We start from the raw sequence: 14096 nt of genomic DNA, 5'->3' as shown, positions 1-14096 counted from the left end.
ACATCTTCACTGACGTTCGCTACTCTTCGGTTCAATGAGAAAACGTGTTTCTGACGACGCTGTCGGGTACAGCCGTCGTTGTCGACTTCTCGTCTTTTGACGAATCATTGCGCGCTTTCTGCAGTGCGAGTGTTTAAAATTCGACGCGTGACGTGGCCTACGCGTGCTGAAAGCGCCTGATCTTTCTCAGCGCCGAGATCTTCAGCGACGACATCCGCTGTCGATATCCGCGCTGCTGCGCACGACGTCGCTTGGTCCATGTCTTGGGAGGACGTCATTCGAGAGGCTTGGCGGGACGTCTTCTCAATGCCTTCAGCCTTTTTACGATTTATATTTTGTCGCTTTGTTCTTTCTTCTCGCCATTCAAGGCGATCACGAAGATTCTCTCTCTCTCGCACATACTGTATCTCACCGCGGTACATCTCGTTTACGAGAGTTTGTCGATAGCAGAGCAGCGATACTTGGCTAGAATGTGCAAGAAATATAGCGTACAATGGTGCGTAGATTTACAGCGTGCTACGTATAGTGCGCCTCTATCGCGTTGCGGCATTTTGGAAGTTCTCGCAGTGGTACGTTTTGTTTATAACGCGTTCATGCGTATGAATTTGAATATGATTTGGACGAGGGGCGAGCATGATGTTTTTTTTTCTAAAGTTTTAGACTCATTTAAATTTTATTATCGCATGGTTGGCTTTCCGAGTTCAAGATGAAACTGAAGATGTAAAAAAAATAACAAGAAACATGTATTTTTAAATTTCTCTCCAACGAATCAGCGTATGAAGCTTGAGATTAAAATAACATTATAAGAAAATAGCATCCTGTAAAAGCACGCTTGCCGCAGGTGTTCCCAACTCGTTCTTCCGTTTCAATAAGGTAGATACTCATGCCGGTTGGTGTGGGACATAGCTCAGATTTCGGAAGACCAGCGCTTAAACGAAGCACACAGAAAAGAAGGATTCTCACACATTGTGTTAACTATCGACCGTAGTACTTTATTGCTTCCTAGCTTGAAACGTTATGCAAACCCTACCCCCTCCCCCGCCCCTTTTTCCCCTAATAAAAAAAAAAGAAAAGGGAATTGGGAACTCCACTTAGGCACAACTGTCGCGACAGATACAATACTTCTTTTTCATGCAGTCAACGAGATGGTGTGCTGATAGACATGTCTCCTTGTGTGTGTGTGCGTGCGTGTGTGCGTGCGTGTGTGCGTGCGCGCAATAAATATTTTTAATATTTCCCGAGTCGCCATGCTCTCCCAATCCAAACCCCATTCATCCTTAATCCTTTCCCTTTGTCTATTGACTTTTGATGCTGTATAAAGTTTCAAGGCAAGAGGCGACGAACTCCATCACTAGGTTGCTAGTCAGCAGAGTGTATGTGTCGTTCTTTTCACTGCGTTTCTTCTAAGCGCTGGTCTTGCCAAGTCTGAGCTATCCTGCCGGTGTTCCTCTCCGAGGTTTTTTTCAATCTCGGAACATGTGTCCCTATAGTTGTCGTGCTGTGTTTGCCTCTCTTTTCGAAGCCCTCATTCTGATCACGCTTAATTTTTCACGCCTCACGTGACCGTCGAGCGGACCTTCGCTGCCCCGCCCACTCTCACCCACGTGACTTCCGTTTGGTAAGTGCGACGTACGATGCCACGTCATTTCTTGCGCCAGCACGTGCGGCCGGTGGTAGTTGCACGAGCAGTAGTGCGCTTCGCCCTCACGCACTCTCGTAGCTGCCCACGTGACCTTAGCGACGTTACCTTCTCCCTCTTTCCACCTCCGATCGCCGCACAGCCGTAGAAACTATCTGCGCATGTGCGTTGGCGCGATATGCCTGTAGTAATTAGAGAGTTACTTAGAAGCTTGTTCGCCCTGAATGCCTTTCTTGCAGCTGTTTGCCTTGATGTGTCCACGCTTCCGACTGAGTTCCTCTCAGAAAAGAAGGACAAAGTAATTGAATCACAAGTCAAAGTTTACAACGCGAATGTCTTGGCTCTTAGCTGACCATAAGAAGTTAACACATGCGAAAAAAACAAACAATGTAGCACAACGCGCGTATAGCTTTGCTATACGCTATGAACGCAGAAACAGAAACCTGTGTATGTAATACAATGCTATCTTAACGGAGAAAATGTACGAGCATAAAAATGAAAGGCACACTATATAGGATAACATATATAAACACCTTGGTTTATTAGAAGTCGGGTTATTGCTAAGTGACAAGAACATCACGTTTTGGTTCGTAATTTTCCTCTGCGCCGCTACTATTTATTTGCATTATCATTCTTGCATAAGTTAAAGCTCTTTCAGCAATTAGTAACATCTTGGTGAGGGCTGTTGGTTCATCTTCAGAACTATATTCAAAATCGTACCAGAACAGTCTCCGAACCTCTGTGTGTCCTTTCATCAGTCGCCCTGTTTGAATATAGTTCTTTCAGCAACTTACCTTGGCGCTCATCTGGAAACGTGGTCCTGTCGTAGTTATTCGCAGCTTTACATTTTGACATTCCCAGCTCGATGCGATGCATTCGATTTTAGGGCCACTCTTTCCAGAAAAAAGAGAAGACCTATAATTTCCAAAAGGTGTCTACCTAGAAGCACAGTGGCTCGGCGTTGGAAAAAAGAGCTCGTCGTTACGACCGTACAATGGCTGCCTGAATCTTCTGGATGCTGAACGCCTAAAAAAAATACGCAGGCGTTTTCAGTGAACAACTCGGCAAGCCTAAATACAGGAATGGGGCTTCTTACACCCCATAAAAAGCACAGCGTAATGTAGGAAGCAAGAAAAGAAGCTGTAGTAATTGTTAAAGAGGTGCCATGATCATGAGGAAAACACCGATAGAAAAAGAAAGAAAACATGCTGCTTTCTAACCTGCATTATGCCTAACACGACATTGTATTTTAGGTTGTTTGCGAAAAAACTGCAATACGAAACCACTGATTAGGTTTCATTTCAGTGTACACCGCGGAGCAGTACGAACGCGAACGCCTGATCTGAAATCCGATCTATTAATTGTCCTGGCCTGGCCCTCTCGCGTTGGAATGTGAAAGCAGCACCCGCGGCACTTTCTTGAGCACAGGCGCCACATATCCCTCGGAAGTAAGTAACTTTCAGACTCTCACCAATCAAGTAATCGTTGATTTAATATCGAGTAGGCATTCCCATTTGTACGGGTGTCGTCTGTACGTGATGACCCGAAGAATTTGTGCACCGCGCATTTTGTACGAATAGCGCTGACGGACCGTGGCCTAGGCAACACTTAAGACCGTTCATCTGCTACCTCGGACAGTTCGAAGCCTTACAAAAAATCAACTCGGTGGAAGAACTTAGCCTTGAACGATACATGTCTAAGAAAAAAATAATCGGAAGAAAGAAAGAAACGCGGCAAATTGCGTCTTGTCATTCGGCGCAACAACTCCGGGTGCTTTGGGAATTGCGCAAAGTGTGTTCTATGAGCACCCTGAGCGTGTTCATAGTAATAACGGTAATGATCGTTGCGATCGATGATCAAGCACCGGTCCGGGGTAGAATAGTTCCGTGATGCCTGGACGTCTTAACGACCTCGCGCTGTTCGCGATCCCTCTGGGCTTTTCCCTCCACATTCTTCGGTGAATCAGCGGCGACGAACATTGCTCGGCAATGCGTGTTGCTTTCTGTGCGGAATTTAATGGTCGCGCTTCTTATCGATTCGGCCGTGCGAAAGAACAACCTGTATCTTTTTTTTTTCGATTAACCCGTTTTGTTTTATCGGTCGACCAACTGCTGATCTACGCGGTTCAACCCCTACGAGCACACAGCAGTACGTCGATTCGATTGCTCGATCAAAACTTTGTTCCTGTACTTGCGCGTAAATCTTGCGAGGCCAGCGCTCAGGCGGACCATTAGGGCGCCCGTGACAAAGGAAAGGGTCACAAGCATTCACCACGAAGGGCATAAACACAAGTGCGTGCGTGCGTGTGCCTTAAGCCTCCGAATGTTTTATTATTGTTGTCTTCGGGTTCGGGGTGAAACAGCGACTTGCCTTACAAAAAGTTACTACCTGCTCCACTTAGAGAAAATACGGATCACAAAAAAACTTGAATTACGGTGATATTCAAGAAAGAAATATACGCCACTCTTAGCGTCTCGCGCAAGAATTTATGCTTGTCGTGTTGAAAAAGTGTCGTTCATGTTGTTACAAACAGTGATCGGCTTGCTTCTGCCGTTTGCAAGCTGAGCGTTTGCGTATCGTCTTGTATACTGACAGACTGCAGCCCGAATAAGTTTAGCGTCTCTTGCGCACTGAAATGCTACCTATCTTTCCAGCAAAGCTCGCTTCACCTATGACAGCCGTGTCGCAGGGAAAGCCCAACGCAAAGAGCCAGTGGGCTTTTCCGGGGATAGTCTCCGAACGTGTCGGGCCGTCGCGGCTTTCGCTCGAGTGATTTCCCACGGGATGACCTCTGCAGTCCAGCCTTGCGCTTAGATTGTTGACTTCGTTTCTTTCGTTTCTTCTATTTAACTCTTTTTTTATCATTGCTGGTAAGTGATGCCTGGACGTGACGTTTTTCTTTCTTTCTGCCTTTTTCCTTGGACGTCTGAAAGCAAGTGGGTCACTGCATAAAAAGGCGTCGTCGCCTATAAAATATAACCTAACTTGAGCGCTGTTTATGACATACTGATCGTGGCACAGAGAAGCTTATGGTCGCCGCAGTTTTAGTATTCGAGAATTTACATTTTAGAGAACGGATTCCGGCGCGAGATTTCAGTTGTTGTTTGGTTTGCGGTGCATGGGCTATATTTGTACTGTTTGCCGAAGCGTTCTTTCTTTCTTTCTTTCTCTCTTTCTTTCTTTCCTGCAACTGCGCGTTCTTCGTGGCTCCTTAGCATAATGCTTCGAAGCTGATATGGTAATTGTGCCTTTGTCTTTTGTGCTAAATCCACGGATACGTAGTTTTGTTTCGTAGTTTCGTGCACTGCAAAGGAGCAACGGCGAGGCGCTGTTGTCAAATTCGCGGAGTCGCATATCAGTCAGGTCTGTCCAGACCTCCCCTGACGGGGACCTCTTTTACGCTTCGCCGAGCGATACGCTCGTGAGAATTTGTGTTATTAGAATGCTGGCTGGGGTTTGGCAATATCGGTGCTTTATGCGCGAACTTGTTTATTATTATTTTTTTATAACGTCTCGCTCGTTTTGCCATTGCCTTCCGCCCTTCTTGTTCCCTCGTAAAGTATACATATTGCTGTGCTGTCGCTGATTTGCATATCATTTGCACGCTGAGCGTTATGCCTCGCGGTCATGTTCGGGTGTGGCATCAACGTCGTCTCGTTATGTTTTTTTTTTCTCTGTTGTGCTTCTCTGACGTTCAGATAGCTGGAAGATCGCAATTTGCTGTTCACTTGTGCGTTTTTGTTTACCTTTTTTTTAAAAATCCACGATGTGATGGACGTGTGCATAAAAAAACCGAAGAGAAACGGCATGCAGAAGCGCTTGCGCAACTGCGACAAAAATACTCAAATAACGCCGTCTTGCGCTGAAATGGGCGTCCAACTTTAGTACCGCACCTATCCTACTAGCGTGTAATTCGAGGACACTTGGGTTACGACGCAGCCCATTTCGTTATTGTCCATGAGTTGCTAATGTGGTGTCTTTACGGCTTGAACGCTGCTCCCGACAGCCTCACCGCTGCAGATTTCCCCCAACGGCCCATATAGTCTTCTTTCTTCAATTCTTATTTTTTTTGTACATTCGTTCATCCATTCATCCATCAACTCATCCACAGATATTGTTTTTTTTTATTCATTCATTCATTCATTCATTCATTCATTCATTCATTCATTCATTCATTCATTCATTCATATTCTGGCGCAGTAATGAATTCCTTCTTTGTCTCCGACGGGCCTGCGCCTTCTGCAGCAGGTCACGATTTTCCAACAGAACGCAATTCGCGCGTGCTTGGCTATAGCGCATCGAAAATGCCGAGCTCATTCTTTGATATCTGTTCCTTTTGTTTTTCTTCTTTTAGGTCGCTGACATAAGAAATGCGATTGTCTCTCTGTGTTTTCGTGCGTGTCTTAGATGCTGCCGCGCCTTTGTCCGAAGAGCAACCCAAAAGCGAAAAAGTGCCCATGCTTCGCCCTAGTCGTTATCGTGCGTTGTCCCGCGCGGTGGCCGCATCGTTTCGCGGGCGAACGTGTGTTGTTGCTGCGTGTGCGGCGGCCTTCTTGTGTGGCCAGGAGTACGTATGTCGTCCACGTGAACCACTTGTTCGATATTGCTTACTTATTGGCCGCATGTGGCGGACGCCGCCCCTGCGCGTCATCCTAAAGTGGCAATTCCAGCGGGCCGCTCTGCGTTTGCTCTTTGCGGTTCGTGTTGAAATTTTCGTGGGTCTGCCGTTGTTTTCGGTTTATGTCCAAAACGTTAGGTGCCGGCGTGCCTATTTGTTATTCGTGTCGAGTGATCTTTCGTGCTGCATCTCTGTCTTTCTCTTTCTTTCAATTCCCTCCCCCCCCCTCTTACCCTACTTTTTGGAGGCTTTATTTTCTCTTCAAGTGCCCGTATAGCCGGCGTCGCGAGTTGCAGATTCATTGTGGTCTTTGAGAGGGCTTGTTTCGATCGTCTTTATTTTAAGCTTTCTCTCGTTAAGCGCTACCGGAAGATTAGCGGGATTTCGATTGTAACGATTTAATCGCGAGAAGACGATTGGCCTAACGTTAGGGCTTACGGTAAGTCGTCAGTGGGAATTACGGACATAACGCGTCGACTTACGATATTATAAGATTAAAAACAAAAAGATGAGCTGGGCAGCTCACGTAGTGCGTGCATGCAGCAAACAATCGGCGTTATATGTGGCGGAATGTTTGCCACGAAAAGGGAAATGTAGTCGAAGGTGGCGGAGGATTCGGCGCAGTCCAATGACGCTAACAAATTTGGGGAAAACGATATCTCTCCATTGTGCTGGTATTTCACTGACGAGGACTGCTTCCCTCATTTCGCCGTTACCTTCTCGCTAACTACCCTTAGCGCTATACTTACCTTCTCAAGAGATCATTTATGTCGGCAATCCGGTAGATAGCGCAAATTTGCTCTTCCACATACGCTGTCAGTGGTTTCAACTGAAGCCCCGAAAGCTTGTCGTAGTCTTTCTTTATCGTTTTGTTTCGTTTTAGCGCCATCGCATGCTGACGATGCTCAGACACAAAAGTGTTGCGCATATTTCCCTAGCTATATGCTATGCCCCGAGGCTCTCGCCGGCGGCGCGCTCAAGAGCATCACTCATTCGCGCACCGCGGCAACTCGGCGGTAGAGAAACGAAACTATTTATAGGCGCCCGGCCGGCCTATATTTTTTCGATTTAAAACTTTCGCAGCACACGTGGCGGTTTCCGTGTGATGCCGCGATGTCGGTGGATGTGGCACCACCTCCGATCACGCTAGTCATCCATCGTGCCACGAGGCTGAGTAAACTTGCGGGAGGCAGCCTCGCTTTCCTTTTCTCTCTCGCGTTTAGAGCAGCCACCCCTGTTACATTTCTTTTTTGTTCTCTCGCTCTCCTCATCGCGATGTATAGCTTGTTTTCTTTTCGCTGTTTTCGAGTCCTGTCGGTTCTCTTTGCGCGGCTCGGGTCCGTTTAATTTTAGAGCCCCCCGAGTTCAAGATTGGGGCGGCCCGCTAGGAACTTTCCCTCGGAGAGTCAGTGGGCGGTGCGTAAACAAACGGACCCTGGCGCGTCAGGGGTGAACCTCCAGCCCATCTTTTTTTCTCTCTCTTTCTTTCTTTTTTTTTGCGTCGCCGCAGGGAAATACGAAAACAGTTAAGACACCGGCGTCGCGAGAGTCTCAGCCCACTCTTGTAAAAAGTAACAAGAAAATGGCCCCAAAAATTATGTCCCCAAAAGTTATTCACGTTGACGCCAGTGTGACGCCAAAACTACTGAATTCATGCGACAGCGTTACGTAACTGTCATCTAATTTTGTCCTGACTGAACCAAGCCGGCCTAGCAGTGTTGCCAAATGTCGTCAGCGTTTGCTGTGTCCCGTAGGCGCGCTCTTGTTTGATCACTTTTCACGTGGGCGTTTATTCAAGCTGGAGGGAAAATTCGATCTGGGGCGAATGACTGCGTGAGACAGCAGCGCAGGTGTAAGTCGGCGCTGTGGTGGAAACCAAATCCTTTCAAGAGTTTTGTTACTCAGTGTTCACTGGAACAAGGGTGAAGTTCCGGCCGGAGAATATGTTTCTGATACTGGTTTCATTCAATCCTAAAGCGTCATCAGCTTAGTTGCCGTAGTGTCTTACGTCAAAAACCGTCAATTTCGTGCTCTTTCGAATCTCAGGTCCTTTTTTCTTTCACTGCACCCCCTTCGTTTGTGCTATTGCTGCAACGGATCGACGAGCCATGCTCGATTTGAAGCTACTTTACATACGAGACGAACTGTCGCTCCTTCTGGATGCGTTTTCCTTCGCAATTTGCTGCTCGCTTTCCGAGACTGTTCGACTGCGATTATCTCGTAGTTGAAAACGCAGCTGCTCGCATCTGCGTTCCGCCGTAATACGCTTCTCCACCCCGAAGGAAACGCGAACGACAAACGCTAAAAGCAGACGTGCGCTTGGCGCGACAGCAGAAAGCGGCGACGGAATAGGCGCCTGTGTGATGATAGCAGGAGAAAAGAAAGATAGGTTTATGTTCCGCTTATAAAAAGAATGAAGGCGCGCTGTCGGTCGTCAGCGGAAGACAACGGAGCGATGAGCACTGTGAGAGGGGGGAAAATAATACGGGGAGAGGTAGGAAAAAGATCAAAGAAACAAATCGGGGTGGAAGTGACGTTGCGCTGTCGGTGGCGCCGTCTGCCGCGCGATCGTTGGGCGCGATGGCGGCGCCCTTGGCTTCCGGTGCGGCAGCGAGGCGAAGCTCGCTGCAGACGAGAAGGAAGCGAAGAGGAGGCGACGGAGGAGGCGGGCTCGCGCTACGCCGGGTCCTGTGTGGAGCCGCGTCAAAGCGCGTTTTCGCCGTCTGCTCCGGCGTGTTGCGGGCGCCGAGTTAAGTGCGGCGCGCTCTCTCCGAACCGAGAGCAGCGCTTTGCCTGTTCCTTCCCTCCTAGTTTTATAATGCTTTTGTAGGACTTTCGCTGTCGGTTGGCGGTGTGTTCCCCAGACATTCGTCGTGTGTGTTGTGTGAGGACGTGCGTCTCCAAGTTCATCCTCCCAAGCGCGGCGCCACGCACCTAGCACCCCTCATCGAAAGAGAAAAGAAACAAACCTCAGACATTGCCTGCGCCGAAGACTTGCTGGTTATACTTTACTTGTGCGCTAGTTCTGCTACTGTGCCTCCCGGTTCACAAGTTCTTTTGGTGAGCGCGAACTCGTCCCCCATTGCACCTCAGTTACTCCACTCCCGCTGCGATCGTCTTAGCGAGCGACGAAGGTCCTCCCCTTATTAAGTTTCTTCTCCCAGCATTCAGCTACACTGTGACCGGCCCGCCAACGTACGCGAAGTTTTGCCGCTGTGTCGACCACCGCGGCCTCGTGAGTGGCAAAGCACCGTCATCTGCTGAAGGGAGACGATACCGTGTTCGTATTTATTTTGCCCTCTCCTGGTTTTGGTTCGTCGGCGTGCCTGGAAAACCGGCTGTCCGAGCACCGACAATGAACGGCGATCCACCGGATAAGATGTCGGCCAAGGTAAAAAGTAAAGATTGTGAACTTCGGTTGACACCCGCTGCCCCTCTTGATGCAGTGCTATCGGGTGTAGTTTCCGTTACGTTCGTGCCGGGTTACTAACTGCTTCAAGCGTGCACTGGAACGTCAGGCGCGGTCGTATTAGCACGACAGGCATTGTGGACCGAGCGGCGAAGGGCTCGACTCGCCGTACGTGACGCTCACATGAGACCTCACAGCTTCGCCGGTAGTCCGAACCGGTAGTCCGAACCGGTGGTCCGGTAGTCCCATGAGTGGAACCATGGGCAACCGCTGCAAGCTGTGCTAAAGCTTCTAAAAAACGCGCCACAGTTCGTGTACTTACCGTGCTTAAGACGAAAAATAAAGAAGGGTTGCAAGCTTAAGCATAACTTTGAATTTGCGTGAGAAGTCAGTGCTATACTAACAAAGCTATTAAAGTGCTTGTCGGATTCTTACAAATTCCTAAACCACACTGAAAGCCAAAAGGCTACTTACCTGGCCGTTGCTATAAGGAATAGGTGCCGAATCTGGATGCCTTTTTCTTTTTATTGAGTTCAACCTGCCTGCGAATGGGCCAGCGGGGAAACCACTATAATTACGTACGCATTTTTCCTAAGCCGGAAACGCGTTGCATACGGTTGCCGCATAAAGAGAGAGCGAAGAAAAAGAATATATGCTTCACGCTTCAGCGACTGACTTCAGAAGCGGGGAAGTCTGCTTTCATGGTGGTTTCGGAAGGCTACACGTAGTTTATCACGGGGTTGCGGTCGAGCACTATCCACGTATAGCCTGTGCAAGCTGGCGTAACCAATTGCAGAACATGTTTCGTGGTTAGAATGCCAAGCTTGGCTTTCGACAGTGCACGCTTGTCTGAGGCGACAAGCTGCATGCCGTGTAGTCGCGCGTAATGACCGCGTGCAGCTAGCTTTAGTAAAAGCAAAATTGGCAATGCAGCGCTGAGGCCTTGCGTATGCGCAGGCAACTAACTGTATTGGTGGCGCTGCGTTGCAGTAGTCTTCGGATTGATGAAAACATGAAATAAAAGCGGATACTTTTCAGCAGGGTGAACACGCAACTTAGGGAGATCGATAAATATTATTACGACGGAACATTTTTGTGCGTTTTCTACCGTTTAGTGGTTGCACAGAACCTGGGCTTAGCCACTAATAATTACGAGAACGAAAATTAAGGACACGCGTCTCTTACGCGCGTCTATGCGGCACAGCTGGTCGTCTCAGCAGCAGCAGCGTTGTGACATTTTGCGCGTTGCATTGTTTGATACGTCTTCGCATAAACAGCGAATATGCGGCAGGTCTTCTGGGGAATATCTTTGCATGTGCGCGAAAGAGGTTATTTCTACTCGCTGTGTGTGTCAGGGGCGTTTTGTATTTATCGCGATTTGAACGTATTTGTCGGCATGCTGTCTTACATGTGTTCTTGTTGAAGTTCAAAGGCAGCAACGGTAGTGGCAGCAGCTTGAAGCGGCATTAATGATGGCAGTTTTTTTTTTTTTTTCGTCATATTGTGGGGTTTGGCTGTGGCGCTTAATGGCGGAGTGATTTGTTTGTCTTGGTTAAATGCGTTGTGGTTAAGCACGCCCGCTGTCTTTGCTACGCAAGGAAAAAAAAAGAAAGAAAGAGACCTGTATAAGTTCCTTTGCAAAACTCGCAGAGTTTCATACTGAGTGTGTTAACGAGCAGTCATACCGCAGTCTTTCATTCTCCCCTCCAATTACGTAGATCCTTCTACGACTGATGTGTATGGCTTGCTCAAAAACGCAGGTTATGGCTTTTCTTGTTGCTCCTTTAAAGACTTTGGTCATCTGCCGCTTATTATTAAGAGCTGCTTAAACATGGCGGAGTAATTTTCGGCGGATTAATAAATGACGGTACGCAGTTGGTCGATGAATCTGAGCAGCATTTAGACGGTAACACTCATACGGCGCAGATTCGTTTTTCTTTTTTTTCCCCCCATTTCCGGTACAGGGTAGTCAGCCGAATATATCATCTGGTTTAACCTCCCAGTTTTGTCTTTGTTTTGATATATTTCTCTTCGCTTTTATATTCCAAAGCCGTTTTGCGCCGGAAAAATCCAGATGTTGGTGGCATATAGTAGTTACAAAGGAAAACGCCGAACTAAAGTAATCGTTGCGGCTATTCAAATTTGGTTACAAATAACCTCGCGAGGATAGGGACAAAAGGAAGCGACAAGGAAAAAAACGGAGTTTAATCTCGCTCAGGCCGTTCCCATGCAGCACGCACAAACTGTTATTATATATATGGCCACGAGAAAGCTCACAACCGTGCAGAAAGCCAAAGTTAGTGCAAATGTATGCACGCCAAACTAGTAACCATCATCCCTATGCATGTGCACGTAAGTGATGCATCATTCTCGTGTTAACCATTATTTGCACGTCGTATTAGCAGCTGACGCAGAAATTTCAGTCTAATTTCATTGTAGTCGCCTTCCACGAAACCTTGTGGTACACCTGCAGTTTACTTAAGAAAAATAAATTCTTGGACACTGGCTAGTAAGAACTAGTTCGTCAAAGCAATGACTGAGAGTTTTAGAAAAGCATGGTGGTTTTAACCCTCTAATGTGCATCATGCATCATATGACTTGCAGGGCATGTTTAGCGAACAAATTTCATTATACCAGTTCCACTTTCGGCGTAAGAGAGAAAGGGAGAATGAGATTTAAAGATGCCCCGACTTCTGAGTCAAGTTTTTGAGGGTAGCTCCGCGAAGCACATTTTGGGTAAGTGAATATATGTAGGGTGAAAATAGTGACTACCTTATTGACCCGTTTATGTTTGAAAGTGTTTAGTAGTGAATACGGCGGAATAGTTTTGCGGAAGGCCGCAAGGTTGAAAAAGATTCACGAAATGGAAAATTGTCTCCGACCCGATTGAATCACGAAGCTATACACACTAAGGGAAATTGCATCCTCAAGAGCGTTTTGTTGTGTTTATAACTCGCCCCCTTAAACCCATAGAAATAGTGCTGGAGTGAACTAATACACCCGTATGAATGTAGGTGATTGCTTGGAATTGCACGCTTTTCCCCTACGAATGTTTTGCCGAAATTCACGCTACGTTTTCTTTTTAGAGGGATATCTATTGTTGTATTACTACCGTAGTCATTAGGATGTCCGCCAAAGTAATTCCGAAGTGCCTTCCGAGATGTTTACTAAGAAAGAAAGAAGGAGAAAATCGCAGCACTCCAACGGGATTCGAACGGCGTACCTACAGGTCGCCGGTTACCTCTCGGCCCGACGGTACTACAGATAATAATACGTTTCCTAAAAAGTGCGCTGGCGCTTCTAGCTGCTATATTAGGCTGACTCCACGCTCTTGAGTGGTGCCATCTAAAACATTAATAAACCAGCCCTAAGGCAACATAGTTTAATCGAAGCTAGCAGTAAGATCCGCAAGCAAGATAGGAGGGTGGCTGACCATTTTCACTCTCGTGAGTTCAACACTCCAAGCTAGATTAAAATGCGGAAAGTAGCGCTGCATGTAAAAGGCGCCGGGGTATTACGAAGTCGGCGCAAGCTATAGGTGATAATACTGCCGCCAACTTGCCGCGGAGCTTCACACAAAGGCGAAAGGTTAACCAATACATATACCGATAACACACACGCACACGTGGAAGGTCATTAAAAGCGCGCAAAAAACTCAACTGGTCGCCACGATTTGTTGCTTCACTTTGTGTAGCGATCAACGACAGGCGCAGCAGGTGCTTTAACGTAACTCAGCTCGTCGTTCTGGAAGGAGTGCAGCTGCTTTTCTTTTTTTCGTTGCGACGTATGGCGCCTGATATCATCGAAGTTTCTTGCTTGTTTGTTCGCTTGCCACTGTACAGGTGTTCGAAGAAAAATCGTACGCTGTTCAGTGGCAAACTATGCATAATGATCTTACGCGTGCGTGGTATGCCTCTTCGCTTGACGCACTATTTGAAACCTATATAACGCTGTTTCGTGGTTATTTCTATACCCCAGCTTAGTTTGTAGGCCTTTCTTCGACGTATCTTCGTGGTTTGCCGTGATCCACAATCTCGCGCTGTGGTATAACCGGGCTGCGCCGGGGGGGAGGGGGGGGGAGGGGGGGGGGTCACGAGATCTTGAAAGGAACCGTGAACTCGGTGCAAGACTTACCTTTGGCTTGAATTAGTGATTGATATGGGGTAGTTCGAGTCTTATACGGAAGCACTCGATTGTTCATAGCGTTGGGGTGTTGCAATAATATGCAGACCTTGGCGGTAAACGCGTCATGATTGGCTCAGAGTACAGGTGCCTTTGATTTATCCGTGGATATGCGTGCGTCAAGATCTCGTCCTCACCTTACGGCGCAGGCGAATTCATCGCGGGCTGCCATGGTCGCGCAGCCAGAAATTCCCGGCGTCGTATAGCGGGAACGTTATACAAAATGATTCACCTTTCCGAATGGCGAT

General features: G+C 47.6%; 1 protein-coding gene across 8 annotated transcripts in view; it reads left to right on the top strand.

The window, feature by feature from the left end:
* LOC126527122 (adenosylhomocysteinase-like 1) overlaps window positions 1-14096 on the top strand; it is a 270192-nt gene that overhangs the window by 137533 nt on the left and 118563 nt on the right. Inside the window, exon 1 of one of the 8 annotated variants that reach the window (XM_050174872.3) lies at window positions 8909-9648. The exons of the other annotated variants lie outside the window; for them this stretch is intronic. Within the exon in view, the coding sequence (XP_050030829.1) occupies window positions 9613-9648 (36 nt within the window). The 5' untranslated portion in view covers window positions 8909-9612. Of the gene's footprint in view, window positions 1-8908; window positions 9649-14096 lie in introns of those variants that run through there. 8 annotated transcript variants of the gene reach the window in all.

Source organism: Dermacentor andersoni, chromosome 9, assembly GCF_023375885.2.
Source record: "Dermacentor andersoni chromosome 9, qqDerAnde1_hic_scaffold, whole genome shotgun sequence".
In the NCBI taxonomy this organism is placed as follows: Eukaryota; Metazoa; Arthropoda; class Arachnida; order Ixodida; family Ixodidae; genus Dermacentor; species Dermacentor andersoni.
Note: the sequence above shows the minus strand (reverse complement) of the source record. Positions and strands in the feature narration are given on the sequence as shown.